Source organism: Aulostomus chinensis, chromosome 23 (genome assembly GCF_037954235.1).
Source record: "Aulostomus chinensis isolate RoL2024-O1b breed Wild chromosome 23, RoL_Achi_v1.0, whole genome shotgun sequence".
Lineage (NCBI taxonomy): Eukaryota > Metazoa > Chordata > Actinopteri > Syngnathiformes > Aulostomidae > Aulostomus > Aulostomus chinensis.
The window spans coordinates 11,206,872-11,224,257 of NC_141342.1; the positions used below are offsets into that span (position 1 = coordinate 11,206,872).

The following is a 17,386-nucleotide window of genomic DNA, read 5'->3' on the forward strand; positions in this document are numbered from 1 at the left end:
ATATAAACACTCGCAGGCTGTTAAGACATCAGCGTTTACTGCCAATGTCCACAGTGTTCAGTAAACAACCGGCAACTGCCAGGTCTGAACGGGCTGTCATATAGGGAAGGTTGTTAGGGAGGGAGGAGTATGTGGTGTCAATCTCTGCCTTCCCCTCCACCCGCCCTGTCTCTTCTCCTCAAACTGTTTTTTTTTTTCCTGAAGTTTTATGTGCAGGGGCTTGGGCCAGTTAAGAAGCAGTAAAACGTCCTCAGAAGTTGATGATTTTTCAAGTCTGCGCGACTGGAGACGTGACACTGCGCAGAGATTTGTAGCTAGCAGGCATTTGCTCAGTTTAACTGAATAGCATTTATTTGCGCGCGCGTGCTTGTGTGTGTGTGTGTGTGTGTGTGTGTGTGTGTGGCATAAATACTTGCTGGTTGTAAGCTCAACTGCTGTTAGCACATTTGGAGAAAGTGATGCAATTATACCTTCAGTTGGAAATATATTTCTGTTTAACACATTAAAATGTGAAATATGTGTATTTCCCTTCGTTACGTTGGTTGCTGGTCCATTATGAGAGGCATCATTTTAGCAGATAAACCGACAAAAAGAAATCTCTTTTTTCTTTTTTGCACCACTCACGCTGAGCCTTGGCATTTCCACGGCTCACTCTTGCAGGTACTTTCCGCACCTATCACACTTGATATTTGTGCTTTAAATGTATATTTTTGCAACCATACGCCAGATACCGTATCATTTGCCTAATACGCCTTCAAGAAAACTGCACTAGACTCGTTTCCACAGCAAATATCTTCATGCCCTGTGCCAGTCATTACAGACATTTGAGACATAAAGCCAGTGTGGTTTGTATTGGCTGATGTTGCTTCACATGGACTATGTGAACTCATGTTAAATGCCTTTTATCAATGTTCCTTGTGGTCAACAAATCCCAGCTGTACAGCAAAAGCTTGGATCACATTAAAAAAAAAAAAAACCTTGAATTTAGATTCTGCAGCCAGGCCATGCAGTGATTGCCATGTTTCTTTCATTTCGCTGTCAGTTACTCGCGACCCTGTAAAGAGCTCGTGGAGAGACTGCTGGGTGTGTGTGTGTGTGTGTGTGTGTGTGTGGAGAGAGGATTGAGACTTTGGTACTAAACAAGTTAGGTTGTGTGTGTGTGTGTGTGTGTGTGTGTGTGTGTGTGGAGAGAGGATTGAGACTTTGGTACTAAACAAGTTGGGTTGTGTGTGTGTGTGTGTGTGTGTGTGTGGAGAGAGGATTGAGACTTTGGTACTAAACAAGTTAGGTTGTGTGTGTGTGTGTGTGTGTGTGTGTGTGTGTGTGTGTGTTTATGTGTGTTTTGTGTACATGGGAGGTAAATGGCAGTGATGGATGCAGGAGTGAGATGGTTAGGAGGTTAATACTCCTACCTCATTCAGTCGTCACATTGGTTATAGAGCAGGAGCAGGTCTGATTAGAACCAGACTGTTTGCCTGGTCCAGCCTGGCCCACTGCTGTCTGGACTTTTAGAAAACACCTGTAGTTTGTTGCTGCAACTAAGTTTCAGGCACATCCCCCCCCCCCCCCCCACACACACACACACCTTCAGCCGTACGCACCTTTAACCTTTAGCCTACCCAGACACATGAAGTTAAAACACGGAGGCAAGATACAATTAAAATCAGGGAAGGCAAGAGAAAGGAAGGAGTTAGAGAAAGGGAGGGTAAAGACAGCCACGACAGAAAGAGACGATGGAGATTAAAAAAGTGAGCAGTGACAACTTCCTGAAAGCTGGGGAATTGCTCACGATCAGTCACAAAACTCATCAATAGAGGCTTTTTGGATGTTAACTTTAATTTCCGTCACATCTGGGGTCTATGATGGGAGAGAGAATGATAAAGTGTTTACCACCTGATCGCCACGCTTTGGTTAGGAGACAAATTGCAGTGTCTGGGGGCGTGTGAAAGAAAGCGTAAAAGCCAGATATAGCAGGAAATGAAAGATGAAGCAGCAATTTGCACAGAGGGACACATCTCAGGAACCAGGCAGATCTCTTTCTGTCAAGCGCTTTGCTGCAGCAACAGATCAAATGACTTGTGTTTAAAGGTATGTGACCCAAGTCGCTGTGGAGGGTTTTCTTTTTTCTTCATTAGATGATGAATGACTCCACATTTCAGTGCAGCTAACAAGGGCAACTGCTGCATGATATCATGGTATTTCAAACCTCCCGGTGTGCGGTTACAGCTCGCAAGAAGTACAACCGAGCGACGGAGGCCAGCGGGAGATACTCGCCACGAGATTTCAACCGATGTTCTTCACGCCTGTGAGCGTTGGCTGCTCTCACTATTGCCTTTCCCTTGAGGGGATTGTCTGGAAGTCATCCCTTACCTTCATCATGACCAACAGGATTAAAAAGTACCCTCTCTGGTATTGATTTAAACATTTTCCCTGAGCAACAAGTACAGGAAAATTGGTGTTACTTTTGCAATGATTCCAGCTTGAAGAGAGCAATGCTTCCCGCATAATATCAGGCTGAAAAATATTCATTGCGAATGTGAAATAATATGCGGGTAACATGCATTTTTCCATGAGACAAGCTTTGGTCAAGGATAATATTATGCGGTGTGTGGTTGGGTTGAAACATTTAGTAGGAGGGTCAGAAATACTTTGTTTCTCTCTGCTATGTTATGTATGGCAAGTCAGACTAATATTTATTATTGAAAATTACCGTAACCATGTTCGCTTCCTCCTACTCCTTTTACACTTTCTAAGAAATTAAACAGGTATAAGTGGAGTTAGAACATCTGAGTCCGATTACCTTTGATTTGATTTTTTTTTTTTTTTTGTGAACATTCAACGCTGTGTGTTGCCAAATGAAAAGTCAAACCAATAATCCATGACATTTCCATCTAAATAAACCTTCAATTTTGGACTGTTCTTAAACTCTTGTAAACACAGAATTGTCAGGATGTTTGACTAAGGATGAATGCAACCAAGATAACCTTACAAATCCAAGTCAAACAGGTCCTGGATGTGCTGCTTTATTGGAGCAAAGTAGTATAAAGTGCTTAAATAACTGCTATGACGAATATCATGTTTAACTCCTCCTACCTTTGCAAGCTCGTCTGTGGGTGATGGGTCGGGCCATGTCTCTGTAAAAGCCTTCCTTGCAGTAGTGGCAGTGACGGCCAGCGGTATTGTGGCGACAGTTCATGCACACGCCTCCACTCTTCCTCCCCGACAGCTTGTACAGCTCCATGTTGAATCGGCAGCGACGGGCGTGGAGGTTGCAGTTGCATGCTGCGGAGGGATGAGAAGTGAACACCATTACTCGGCTGATTTGCATCAGGAGAAGAAAAAAAGAATAACATCTTTTCTGATGGAATCTAAATGTAAGTGGATGAATAGTCACATGGCGTGTGTGTGTGTGTGCTACAGTGGTTACTCCTGTGTGCTGTAGATCACCGGGAGAGTGTGTGTGTGTGTGTGTGTGTGTGTGTGTGTGCGCGTGAGTGTGCGTGCGCTTGGCTGCTATTCCAGATCTCATCAATCAAAAGGGATATTTGTAGAGCTACTTTTCTCCATTTCATAATGAATGAATACAGCTTCCTTCAGTCCATTAGTTATTAATCACTAGAAAGAGACACATTAATTTCATGAATCACTGATGAGTAAAGACTCCAACTGATCTATTAAAAGAGATACAGATTATGGAATAAGGTTGGGCTCGCTGTCCTCCAAATGAGGTGAGACAGAATATATGGGACACGTGAAGCAAGACTGCTTCATCAAGGCTGTTTTCTCCTCTTCAACCTCCATGCAAAACCACATTCACAGACTTGGATATTTATTGATAAACTTCATATTTACTCAGAGGAGTCTAATTAGAAACCGGTCCCTCTTGTTTATGTAGCACAGTTTGATCCAGACTTTCTCTCAGTTAAATCAGAGTCAGACCTGGGACCTGAAGTCTTGGCCATGGTTTTAAAAACACAAAGATCCAGAGTTTTATTCCAGACAGACATGTCACGCAAGTCGTTTTTCTTTGTTAAATGTCAAGTCATCCCAGTGTGCGCTCTCATTCCAGGTAACGTTACACAGACACTTGATGTTCAACATTTAATAGTCAATATTCGATATGATTGGGACCGCGTCATCTAATCTTCACATTTCAAAGTCCAATTCCAGATAATTGTGTTAAACAAACAAGATTTCATTAGACGAAAGACAAAAATGCGGAATAAAGACAGACTCTCTGGAGTGTGTGTGTGTGTGTGTGTATAGCAAAAAAAAGAGGAAATTTAACAAAAGAATACCTTCACTACATTTTGTTTGATTGATTAAGTTACTAGTTGATGTGTAATTCTGCTAAAATCAAAGGACTTTGCTCCTAGCATGGTGAACGCTAACACCCGGATCTTTGTGTCATCCTCACTTTCAACAGACTTCACAGTTGCTATGTCATATTGGAGGCATTTGCATTACACTGTTGCCATTGAACAAAAAAAAAAAAAAAAAGACAAGAAGAAAAACAAAAACTGACCACACTGTTAATGGCTCTCTGATGGGACGTGATTCCCTTGCAAACAAATGTCAGGTAATAATGAGAGCGGTGCAATGATATGCACCCACCGCCATCCCCACTGAAAGGGAAGCCTGGCATTGGGTTGGGAAAGAGGCCCGCTTTTCCCTGGTCGCAGACCCTGGAAAAAAAAAGTGGTGTTGGGGGGGAGCACATTCCCAGACTGTTTCCCAATTCCATGTGGTTATTATACCGCCCAATTTGTTTGGAATTCTGCAGTTAATCAAATACTGATTTATGTGAGCATCAACAATGAAGCTTCTTTGCCCTCATGAATTGGAAAGCTGACCTTTGACCTGGAGGTGTAGCCAGCGTAAAGATGAGTGACTTTAGCGATGATCTCTGCTTTATCGTGTAAAAAGTACACATATTGGCTGCAGATCCCTCTCAGTGCACGTGTTTGTTTCTCGTGTGTGTGCGCAAGGGAACACCTAAACAGCCTGTCCAACCTCTTCTGAAGGGAAATGTGACAAAGAACACACCAGCTCTGGCCGTGCGGCTGCTGGGGGACTGCAAGGTGGTGGTGGTGGTGGTGGGGGGGGGGGGGTGCTGTGATTATGATCAAGCATCTCAAACACACACACAGCTGTGAGCACTTGTGTCCATTAACACCTTGTAGCGGTACATGAAAGCGATGGACCACATTTTCTCTCCAGCTGAAGTCCCGGCGGGCCCACTCATGGCATCTTCGTGATTTACTGCAGTGCAACAAGATCAGCTAACAAAGTCCGAAGTTAGAGAAGATATGTTCAAGTGTGGAAAATGTAAAGAAAGCTCCAGAATTTAACCTTTTGAATGGTTTAACATGTGTGGCAATGACGGCTGGGAATGGCTTTAACAACAGCCAGACTTTTCGTGACAGACACAGAGATGAGAGAATGGAGTTTGGCAGAACTAATGGTTTAATATCTGACAGAAAAACATGAATGAAAATGACCACAGAACAGCTGACAGAAGGGGAAAGAATCTAACGTGTAGAGAGAAAGGTGAAATAAATGAGAAAAGCACGGATCTTCTCTTGTAGATGCTGCAACATGGTGTGTGTGTGTGTGTGTGTGTGTGTTTGTGTGCTGAAGTTAACATCAGCTCAGAGCTGTTGCTCTCAAAGGATCCTGGAATGTTTATGGGTTTGTTTTGAAGTGGCTGGACAAACACACACACACTGACACCCCGGACCTTCCATCCCTGCACCCCACCCAAATTAGCCTCAGCGGGGATAACCGAACACATTTTTCAATTCATCAACACATCTAAATCCCACCAGAGTGCCGCACGTAAGCTCGTTCTATCTGAAAACAAGACAACAAATCTGCTGGAAAGTCGGCAAATAAAGAGTGATCCTCGAGAGAAAGACGAAAGTTTTCTACGCGTTTCCAAAGCTAGGGAAGCGAAAGAATGGTCACCATGGAAATCAGACAACAAACAAAAAAGACTTGGCAAATAAAAAGGATGCTCACTAAAAAATAAAATAAAATAAAATAAAAAATGAACAAGGAAATTACTTTTCAAAAGTAGAGTGGAAAATAGCTGTGCGACACCGTCATCATAATCAACAGCAAATTCTGCTTTTGAACAGTTTTCTGTTGGCACACAGTTTCCCAGTTTGTGTTGAGTTCATTATTTCAATATGTGGAACATTTCAACTAATATATATCAACAGCACACTGTTCTACTTTAAGACAGGTGCCTAGAACAGCCTCTGAGACTCTTCTGTCAAGCGTGCTATTAGAAATTGGCCGGTAAAGAAGACGGTGCTCAAATAGAAAAAAAAAAAAAATTTTTAAAAGGGAGTGTGTTTGTGGAGTGCAATGCTTCTCTCTTCCCTTCCATGTGTTTAGGATAAATCTAACCTCATTTTTCCTTCAGCTTGACCAAAGCCAAGCCAGTAAGCTCAGCCAATTGATTTTGGATGCCTGTGCAAAACCCAAATCCCATGGCTAAAATTGGTCCTTGAAATTTGGAGGGCCACTCTCCTACCACCACCTTCTCTCCCTCTTGGCCCAGGCCACGGTCCAGACCTGCTGCAGCCCCCCTTGGTTGCTCTCTCTGGCCTGGCCAAAACAGGCTCTGCTACATGAGTTCCTGCCACCTTGTGTGTGTGTGTATAGTATGTGTGTGTGTGTGTGTGTGCGTCTGTGTGTTTGGGCTGAGTTCTGCCTGGCTGCTCCAGCCACCTGCTCAGGGCACCAGGGGGAGAACCCGGTTAATTAGCTCCTCATTAGAGCCAAAGCAGTGCACAGTGTGGACAAACCGACCTACACACAGACAGACAGACAGACAGACACACACACACACACACACACACACACACACACACACACACACACACACCAGAGCCGACTGCTTTAAGAAGTATTAACCACTAAAGTTAGGGATCCAATGACAAAGGAATTAAAAGAAGACTTGAAAAGATGTAAACAAGGTGGCTGAAGGCTATGATAAAGATTTGAGGAAACTACAGCTCCTGCAGCTCTGACATGTGTGTGTGTGTGTGTGTGTGTGTGTGTGTGCGTTACACAGATACTGCTACGACACGTCCCAGGAGTGTGTACCACTTTGTAACAAAGCTATTTCCTTCTCTTTCACACAGACATATCCTTCACTTCAGCTCTGACACCATGTCTCAGCCCTCCCCTCCCTCCGCTGGTTTCTGTGGTTAGCCTCATGCCCTGGGCTTAAGAGCATGCTCTTGGGAGCCCTTTTGAACCGAGAGTCCCCGTAATTCCTCTCCCACCCCTTCCCCTAAGCCTCTCTGTCTCTCCCCTCCTATTCCCTCTCACTTTCATAAGACCCCAACCCAAATACTCACTGGTGGCCGCTTCTGTTTTCTTGCTTATTTCCTTCCGTGACCCTGTTTCTTGCCCATCCTTTCCTCCACCTTCCATTTCTCTCTCTCTGGATGGCATCAGGCAGGGAAAGATTTTAACAAGATTAGGCTGGATTGCTGCCAAGATGGGGGGCCTCAGGAGTTGAGTGCTTAGCTCTGTTCACTCTCTCTGGCCCACCTCACTTCCCCAAATCTAAACATTGTTATCTCTGTCCCGCCTTCAGCTTCATCCTCTGTCACTGCTGCCATTTTTTCTGTGGACAATAACCTTAGCACGGGGGCAGAGGCAGCCGACAGTTGTGCAATCATAATATCGACGGGTCAGGGGCGTAGGTTTGCATGTGGAACGTGTCCCCACCAATATCTGAGGGAACTAGCTTGCCTTATGCTGGACCCGAGTCAAGTTAAGTCTCCAAAAAGCTGATTTTCAGCTGGGCGCAGCCACACAACTCTTTAAAGCAGCAGTGTAGCTGAAGCCACAGCAGGAGGAGGACTTTTTTTTATACAGCAACAAAGTAACACATGATGCAGCGGGCTTCAAGTGGGAACGCTGGTCTGAGGTCAGTGCATCCTGGTGTAACAAGCTGTGCACTACTTGGTGTAGCACAGAAGTTTAGAACAGCCATAGCCTCCAAGCCAAGGGCCGACAACCTTAAACACCCAAACAGCCGTTTGGACCTGATTACCATCGAAAAAGAAGACATTGGGAGCCACAAAACCCTTTTGTCATCTAAAACGAAGCTAACACTGCATATATTGTTTTGTTTTTTGTTTTTTTGCCATTATGAAATCAATGAACTGCTATGGAGAAAATTACATTTTATTTCTACATGCAACAAAAACATTTTTTCAGAAACTTTTCTTTATTCATGTTGGGCTAACAGCGGTCGAAAAATTCAACTGGGCGTCGAACATCCGGGATTGTAATGAGTACTTTGTGCAACAAGACATCGAACGAGTAATAATCTTCAAATTTAGAATTACAATTAAAAAAAATTGACAAATTTAAACAAAATAAATTCAAATCAAATACTCATTATTGACTTTCCAAAGCCACAGGGAGCTGCAGCAGAGGGATGAAAGAGCCACATGCGGCTCCGGAGCCACAGGTTGCCAACCCGTAATGTAAGCCATTTTTTTTTTTTTATCCTATTATCATACTATTAATTCTCATCTTCTCAATTATGCAAGATGGGAAAAAGAAATCCCTTCTGGTTGTTGGTGCATTAGTTGAACTGGGATCGCTCTTCTGCGCTGATTTAACACTCAAGAGTTGCAGTGAGGTGGAGGTTGTTGGGGTTTTTTTTATAGCTCAAATCAAAGCGTTGTGGGTTACTGAGCATATGCTTAATTAAATAAGACTTGGATTACACCGCCTGATGTGCCTGAGAGGATGCAAAGTGGTGTTTTTGGAGAATTTCGCTGAATTTTGCTAGTAGGTTTATGTTAAATACTGTATAGGTAGCTGGCTCTTTCTGCATCCTGGTTTCATAAAGTAAAGACGCTCAAGATGCCTGTTTGCCAGTACTCACAAGGCAAAAGAATTGTTTGGATTAAGTATCATGCAATATAAAGCTCTTTTACACAGCGCTGTCAAGACAGGAGTACTATGCCGCGGCTACATCTCGCCATTTGTGTAGAAGTATGTGGAGATGGAATGGGGGGGACATATAGCTGTGCCTCTAATCCACCAGCAGAGGTAGTAATCGCTCATCTGTTGCAGAAGGCTGTACACTGTATAAATTAATTTTACCGACGTTGTTTGGTTGCGTTTAAAGAAGCAATAACTCTGTTATCATTTTTAAGGCGCTATTACAGACCATCTGTGTGAAAGTACTTCTAAAAATACAGTCTACCTCAAAGATTGGGAATACAGTAAAATTACTGCAGAGGACAGAAATGACAGGAAAGATTGTAAACGGATCTGATGTTTTGTTTTTTATGTGTTGAGGTTGTGACGCATTTATGTGAACGCAAAGAGTCTGAGGTTGATGATGTTCCTCATTAGACTCTTGGAAACAAAAGTGTTTCCAAAAGGCTGAAATTGTTGTATTTTTCTGGTTGACCAAAGATTCCCATTCTGTCACAAAACCAGAGCATCACTGGGAATCACAATCATCTTTGAATAATCATTGGAAGCAAAAACTGTAACTACAAAATAATATTTAAATAACTGCCTAGTCTTAGATGTAAGGAACAAAATAAAGATAGGAAAATTGGCTGGAAAAGCTGTTTTAAATCAAGTCGTTTGATTTACTTGCTGCTGTGCTGGCATGTTGATTCTGTCAAAACTAAAGCTTGAACACAAATATGCAACAGTTTTTTAGTTTCCTTGCATACGTATGCTAATCTAAGCGGACTGCATTTCCCCTGTAATGTGCCGTTATCATGTGATAGAGGATCAAACCATCACTAAAGATTTCACTCGATAATTTGGATTATTCTAGCAAATGTGTGGATTGAAGAGCAGTAAGTGGTTGAGCAGCTCCCAGCGGAGTTCCTCCTGGACGTAATGTGAAGGACAGACAGCTCAACGAGACCCGCCGCATACAATAACAGACAGATCTCTGCAGAAACTCAGCACAGTTCAAGCAGCGAGTGATTGGAAAAACCACAGCTTTCACCAGTGTTGAGGGGGGAGCAGTAGTCATACACTCATCATAAACAGACAGAAATATTTGCAGCCTTGAATCTTGCTGCCACCAACATCAGCCCGCAGCCTAAAACCACATACTTTCTCATGCGCACGCACACACACACACACACACACACACACACACACACACACACACACACGGAGGCTTGCAACAACACTGAAAAAAGCAAAGAATTCAGTGACATCAGAAAGGGGCTGATTTCAGCAAAAACAGAAAAGATACATCAAATTAAAGCGGAGGGGGGAAGCGGATTGAAAAGCTTTCAGTTGAACTTCAACAAGACACCAGGAATTGAGAGGAAGCTGGCAAAGATGGGCACCTCAGGTGATTGCCACCATATGTGTGTGTGTGAATGTGTGTTGGGAGAATGATGGGGGCCTGAGAAAGCAGGATTGGGCATCATAGTTTTGGCACCAGGATGAAGCACTACCTCGCTCTACTGGATTATGTGTGGCTCCTGAACGCAAGGAACGGTGTGTTGTTACGATCCAGGAGGTGCTCTCCCAGTCTTGCCCTGTAGGACAGTTGCACTGTGAGAGCAAAGTATGTTGTGGTGTGCAAAGAACAAGTGATGTGTTGGTGGTTGCAACCTGTCGCAGCTACGTTTCACGGTTAATGCTAATGCAAACTGCAAATGAGCTTTTCACCTTGTTTAAATATTGTTCACCTGAATAAAGTGATGAGTCCCGTCAAAACACGCTCAAGACCTTGGACTGATGTTTGTTACCAGCGATCAGCCAGCGGCTACGCTAACTAAGCTAGCAAGAACCTGTGGTGCCCATATTATGATTCAGGCTTGGGAAGGTTGGACTGAAGTCGCACCCTTGGCTCCAAACAATATGCACTCACTAACACACACACACACACACACACACACACACACACATGTGCACACAGCCTCGGGCAGCAGGGATCCAGGCTTTTACCGTGTGACATCTGACACTTTGCCGTCCATAGTGTTGCTTCACCATGTTCCCTACTTGCCAGTGAGAGTTGAGGAGAGATGAGAAATGGGATGGACTGAGACCAAAGTTGCAAAGGGAATAAAAGCAAAGAGCAAAGCTACAGTACAAACCAATCAAAGTGGCCGAAGACTGTTGTGTCAGCCAGATAAAGGGAGTTACTCTTGCCTCAAGCCTTTAAATCACATAAACACACACACACATACCCCTTTTCCTGTTTGTTGGCTTTGCTGTGCTGAGTCTCACACTAACCGCCCGGGAGGCATTATTTCATAGTGATTTTTTAGAACAACATTCCACTGCTGTGTAATTATTTGAAAGCACAGGAGGTTTCTTTTGCAAATCGACTTTCTTTCACGTTGCGACAACACTCCAACACACACACACACACACACAAACACACATCCCGCTTATTTCACTGTCGTGCTGTAGGTAACTGAAGTGTCTGTCAGCCTCCAGCAATATGCATGGGAGGGTCCGCAGTGTTGATACGTGAAAGTAGGATAATGGCACCTACATGCAGAGATATCAAAGCAGTTCTGGCTTGTTTCATTCTTACCCATCTATATTTGGCACATTGCTGACATTCATATCAAGTTGCCCTCAAGGGACAGACATCAGAATTGTTGGAGTAGGAAATGTTTACCTTTCTGTGTACTTCAATTCGAATAAAACTTTTAGAGATTATATTTATTCTGCCCAGGGCCACAAATATTGCCCTTTCTCCATGTTATAATTGACAAACTACCACGCGACTTCATGTTGTGTTTTCATTTGTAGAATGAGGTCATTTCTCCATCACCAGGCAGGAACGAAAAATTCTTGATGGAGCAGCTCTACAAGTGGAACATGGCCCCGACCTCTCCTTGCCCTTACTAGGAGATGTGAAGTGAAAAAAAGAAAAGAAATGGAGGATGGAGACCTATTTTGAAATTCTAATCAGCATCAAATAACCATCTGCCCCTTGTCAGAAACCGAGAGAGAGCGAGAGAGCGAGAGAGAGAGGAAAATGAAGTTTGTGTTTCTATGGTTTTCAGAGTTTCCACCAGCTTTGTACAGATCTGAGAGTGTATTCTGAGCCTTGTTCCTGAGCGCATGTGTTCCTGGTTGGCCTCTCTCTCTCTCTCCCCCTCTCTCTCTCTCTCACACACACACACACACACACACACACACACACACACACACACACACCTACTTCTTGGCAAAAGTTTTCAATAAAATTACCAGAGGGTTTTAGACATGACTTTAGCATGAACAAGCCAACAGGAGACTTTGTAAATGTGTCTGTGCAATGATGGCGAGGTTTGAGGTCTGTTGGATGGCTGCACAAGGTCATGCACACAGTAGGTGATGGTGTATTTTTTTTGGGAAGCCCTTAACCATTTACGGCAGTAGGCATTTTGGCACCAAAAATCATCCCAGGACCCCACAAGTACAGTGGGCATACCCAAGAACACAAGCACGTGGAGGAGATGTTGCTATATTAATGGAGACCTGAAAGGGAAATTCATTCATACGCATTTCCAAGCCTCCCACTCTAACCTTAACCACAATAATGCCTAACTTATTCTAACCCCACACCCAAATCCAAATCTCAACTGAGTATTAAACCTCAGACAGCAATTTAAAGTTGTGAGGTCCAGCATTTTGGCTCAGAAATGCACATGAGAACCCAAAAGTACAGCGGAATCCTGGTTTTCAAGCCCTGCAAATATAGTTAAATGAGGCCAAACACACACACACACACACACACACACACACACACACACAAAAAACACACCCTTGCTGGATCTCACTGCTCTCCCTAAGAAACCCATCTGTCAATGTCCCCCTAATTCCAGCTAATAGTTTCCAAAAAGCTGAAGCTGAGCCCACCAAAAACCACAAGGCCTCACAACAGGTTTGAGCGGGTAGCAACACCGCTCGCAAATTAAAATCTTTTCGGCTTCTTCCTCTTCTGCTGTAAAAATCCACATTTTAATGAAACCACCGCTTCTCTGGTGCGACAGGCGTGATCTAATGTTTATTACATAACAGGTAATCATGTTTTTTTTTTTTAAACTAATTGAGGAAATTTCCTTTCAGGTGATGAAAAAAAGTATAACGTCCATCTGCAGTGACTGGTTATTTAGTTGGTTGATTTAATTCAAAAAGGAAAAACAGATATCAGTCACTCCTCATTGGACTCAATATATCAAATTTACTACTGACTATAATAAAATAATAAATGCCACACCCAAACACTGCACCAGAGCAGGAACACCCAGCTCTGCTACCAACCGCAGCAAGCCTGCAATCTTAACATCCATCCAACCAGCCTTCTTATAACCTCGGTATTTCGTGCTCTAAACGTGTCTGGTGCAAAACAGACAGCAGATCTGGCCTGGCTGGTCTATTAGTGATGGATGGTGTCTCATTATGTCCCTGTGCAGCACACTTCCTGTAGTTCAAATGAGAAAAGAGGAAGGACTGGAGAGTAGAGCAACTAGGTGTTGCAACCAAAACTGGGCCAGGATGGATAGAGACACATTTAAAGGAACGCACCAACTTTTTGAGCAATATGTCCATTTTCCATAATCTTTAGACGTCAAAGTCTCTGCGTATGTTATCCAGCCCCCTGCTGGAAGGCTGCCTTCTAGGTAGCTTTACTGCAGAAAATGCTAGCAGTGGAGTGCCAGAAAAATAAAATCCTAAAAGGTGATCAAATACACTTCTCTCCAGAACAGACTTTGCCTGTATTAACAGAACACGGGTTGTGCTAGAATTCGCCAAGAAATAACTGTTATTTTATCAGATACATGGCCGAAACCACTAGGACTCGTTGTCTGGCGCTCTAAGCCTCCAAACACTGCTTTTCTTCCTTAGGAGTGTTGTCTGGTTCAACTAGATCCGGATCAAGGTCTTGGTTTGTCTAGAAATAATCCCCCTCATCCTTTCTGAAAACAACAACAACAAAATCAACCACGATAAGTATCAGCAGTTACCCTTCTAGTCGTCAGTAGACTCTTTGTTTATTGACTAAAGTTATGTTTGAGCTTGAGGTGCTGCAGTCAGGAAAGTAGTTCCAGCAATATCTAACACTAAAATAATGACTTCTTGCAGTTTTAACATTGTTTTCCCAGCAAATCTGATATACAACCCTAGCTCTATTAATACAGACAAAGCCCATTTTGGATTAATGTGGATAATGTGACTTTTGAGTTTGTATGCTCCCTCGCCTTGCTACCTTCATTGCAGCTAAGCTAACTAGCAATCAGCCATAGCGCAATAATGCGCACACAGAGGAGAGTAGGGTATTCATTTGCTCGTCTGGCACTAAAAATGATAGAGGTTAGTTTCTAAAATGGTGGCAGGATCCTTTAAATCAAAGCAACAATCCCACCATAAACGATCGTCTAATCGGACGGCTCGTTGTCACTGACTCCTCCTCTCCACCTTGTTTAGTTGCTTTGGCAAGCTCCACTGTACCATGACAGACAGTACCCTCTCACATTTTGAAGTCAACATCACTATTTACATGATGGCATTGACCATGACAGGAAAAAAAACAAAAACAAAGACACACTTAACCACAGCCAGTAAGCAAATAGATTGCATCCATCTGTTTCCTCCTTCTGTCCTGTGGCTCAAACTCTGAGTAGATAAATCACAGCTTTTTCCATCATGTCTCTCTCAATACAAACAGACATGCTACTTTACAAGGCTGCCCTCTCTGACTACTAGAACAAGGATTTGTAAACCGATGTCTTCAGGCAGGATTCATAGCGAGGGAGGCAGCAGATGGGCGTGTGTGCGCATGGCTTGTGTCTAGAGACAGTGAGCTTGCCAAAGGCCCAGACCGTAATCGTGGTGTGGTGCATGTCAAACATTTAGGAAGACCCGCAAACGATCAAACCAGCTTGGAGGAGACGGTGGTTTTGTTCTACAAGGGAAACAACTTAAGGTAATACTTTTACAAGCGAGTGCGATCTGTGCTAAAATGTTTAAAGAAGTGAAATTTGGTGACCAGGAACATCATTTCTCAGAGACTGACAGACTTGAAGATGGACTCTGAATGTACATGTCATTGGTTCTGCATCTGCTAACTCATCACCCTCAAAACCTCTTCCCATCAACTTAACCTTGTCAACACCCAGCAAAGGATCATGACCTCATGAGCCCCCCCACCCTCCATCCAACAAAAACAGCCACAGGGCCTAGTAAAGGGATTCCTCAGCTTGGTAACTTGCCATTCTTCACACACTTGCCCTGTCTAAATACTTCAACCTCACTGCCACAGCAGCGTACCTCAGGGATCCCACTGCAGCCCACCACCATGTCACCATGTCCGAAAAAAATAAGTAAATAAAAAATTGATATCCGGTGACAAATTCATACGATAACATACATTTCCTGAAAAATCAGTCTAAAACAGCAAGTTTAATAGCTGCAAGGTTACACAATTCTTCATAATCTTATTTGTTGCTAAGCATACTGGAAACCAAATAAGGGCATTCTCTTATTCACTTGTCAGACAAATGCATTTGCTCTAGCCTGTGTGAGCTGAACAGAACAAGATGTTTACGACATGAGGTGGTGGTGCTCATGAGAAACGCAGTGCTTATTCTGGTAAACATTGCCGCTTTTGGCCAGAGGGGCCGCCAATGTCAACAAAACCTGGAAGTTCCTAGTAGCTGCTAAAATACACCCTGGAGAGACATTTTAAATGCTCTCCTGCAACTTTGAGGATATATTGGAACAGGTTTTTACCAGAAAAAGCTGTAAAGAGGCTTTTGGAACCTAAAATTGGGGACATCTGGGACTGACTTTTTGGCATATCCGGATGTGTGATCAGGTATAGCGTGCAACATGCAATAGGCTTTAATTGCCCTGTATCGACACTGGGATTAGGTCATCAAATTTGGCTAGAACAGTCAGGGTGTTTAGTTCAGAAATCCTGGATAGAGGTGACATATCAATCCCACAGAGAGGAGATCTACAGGAAGCGGGTGTAACATTTCGGAAACAGCTACAGGACATATGAAAGAGGGTGTATGCGAAAGGGAGAAAACACAGCAGGATTTCCAGGATATTGTTGTCGAAGGGGATAGGTGTATATGTCTGGGAGTGTCTGCATGTGTCGAGTAAAAGAGGGCGTCGGGAGTGGATGGGGAGCCAAAGTACGGTAGTACTGGTATGGAAGGTCTCAGGATCCAGGGTGAGGGGAGGTTGGATTTCTTGGCCGCTGAAATGCTAAAATGGCTTTGCTCTTTTGGCTCTGTCACTCTCTGTCCCCCTTAAACAGATCTGGCACTGTTCAATGCTAAATATGATCTCAGGCCAGCTCACTGGGCAATTACAACATGTTAGAAAAATACACACTGTTTTTCAATGTTCTACTCCCGTTTTTGTTTTTTTTCCTCTTTCTTCCTGGCTGCAATTTTATTTCATTATGGGGGGAAGGTTAAAATGAGGACAGTGGTTTCTAATATGGTTTTATATTCCTATGCTTACAAATTTTTATGACAAGTACAATTGACCTGAATTAAGTTCCACCTATATCTACCTTAAAAATGCTGTAAAAGTCACCATCAAGGAAATGTCCGTCTGTTAGAGCAAAACTTTAAATTAAAAAAAAAAAAAAAAACTCAAGATGAAAATGAAATAAATATATGTACAAAAACCTGTGATTGTGGGATAAAAAAGCTCATTCAATAGAAAGGTAATCCGTTTACATTAACAAAAATTGCCACAGAAATTGTTATAATTTCACTTGGCATGCTTTCAGAGCATGTCTGGATGACTTCTACTGAGCATGTCTCGAGGTAAAGACAAACACTGCCAAATAACATTCTTGGATGACTTAGCTGGAGCTGTGTGCCAATGAATTGAGCTGTTGTCATCCACTGTTTAGACTTGCTTGTGAAAAATGTTTTTTCTTTTTCTTTTTTTTCTCCCCCCCCCCATCAAAAAAAAAAAAAAAAAAGTCCAGAAAACATGAGTGATTCCCTGCAGAGGAACACTAAATACAAGAGGCTGATGGGAAATGCGGGGAAATGATGGGTCTGTGTTTTGAGAGTTGTTGCCAAGTTCGCCAGCTCAACCTGCTACCAGAACTCTTCACCTGTATAAACACTAATTCATCTGGTATGTTTTGTCAAAACCACGAACTTGAGCACCCGTATAACAGTCACACACAGGTCATTACCCCTCTCTCTTTTCTGTGTACACGTGAGGAAATTCAATTTGATGGTCAGATTTGACACTGCTGACCGACTACGCTTCCCAAAAACACAGGAAATAGGTCCTGACTGAGACAGAAAAAAAAAAAAATCTGCATCAACCTGCATTTGCCTTTTTAACAAAGGGTGTGAGGTATATTACATGTGCATGAATG

General features: G+C 43.1%; 1 protein-coding gene across 7 annotated transcripts in view; it reads right to left on the bottom strand.

Moving 5' to 3' along the window:
* Positions 1-17,386, bottom strand: part of ntn2 (netrin 2) — a 44,538-nt gene that overhangs the window by 12,597 nt on the left and 14,555 nt on the right. For all 7 annotated transcript variants that reach the window (XM_086195466.1, XM_086195470.1, XM_086195468.1 and 4 more), the window contains one exon: positions 3,094-3,282. In XM_086195466.1, coding sequence (XP_086051592.1) covers positions 3,094-3,282 — 189 coding nt within the window. The remainder of the gene's footprint in view (positions 1-3,093; positions 3,283-17,386) is intronic.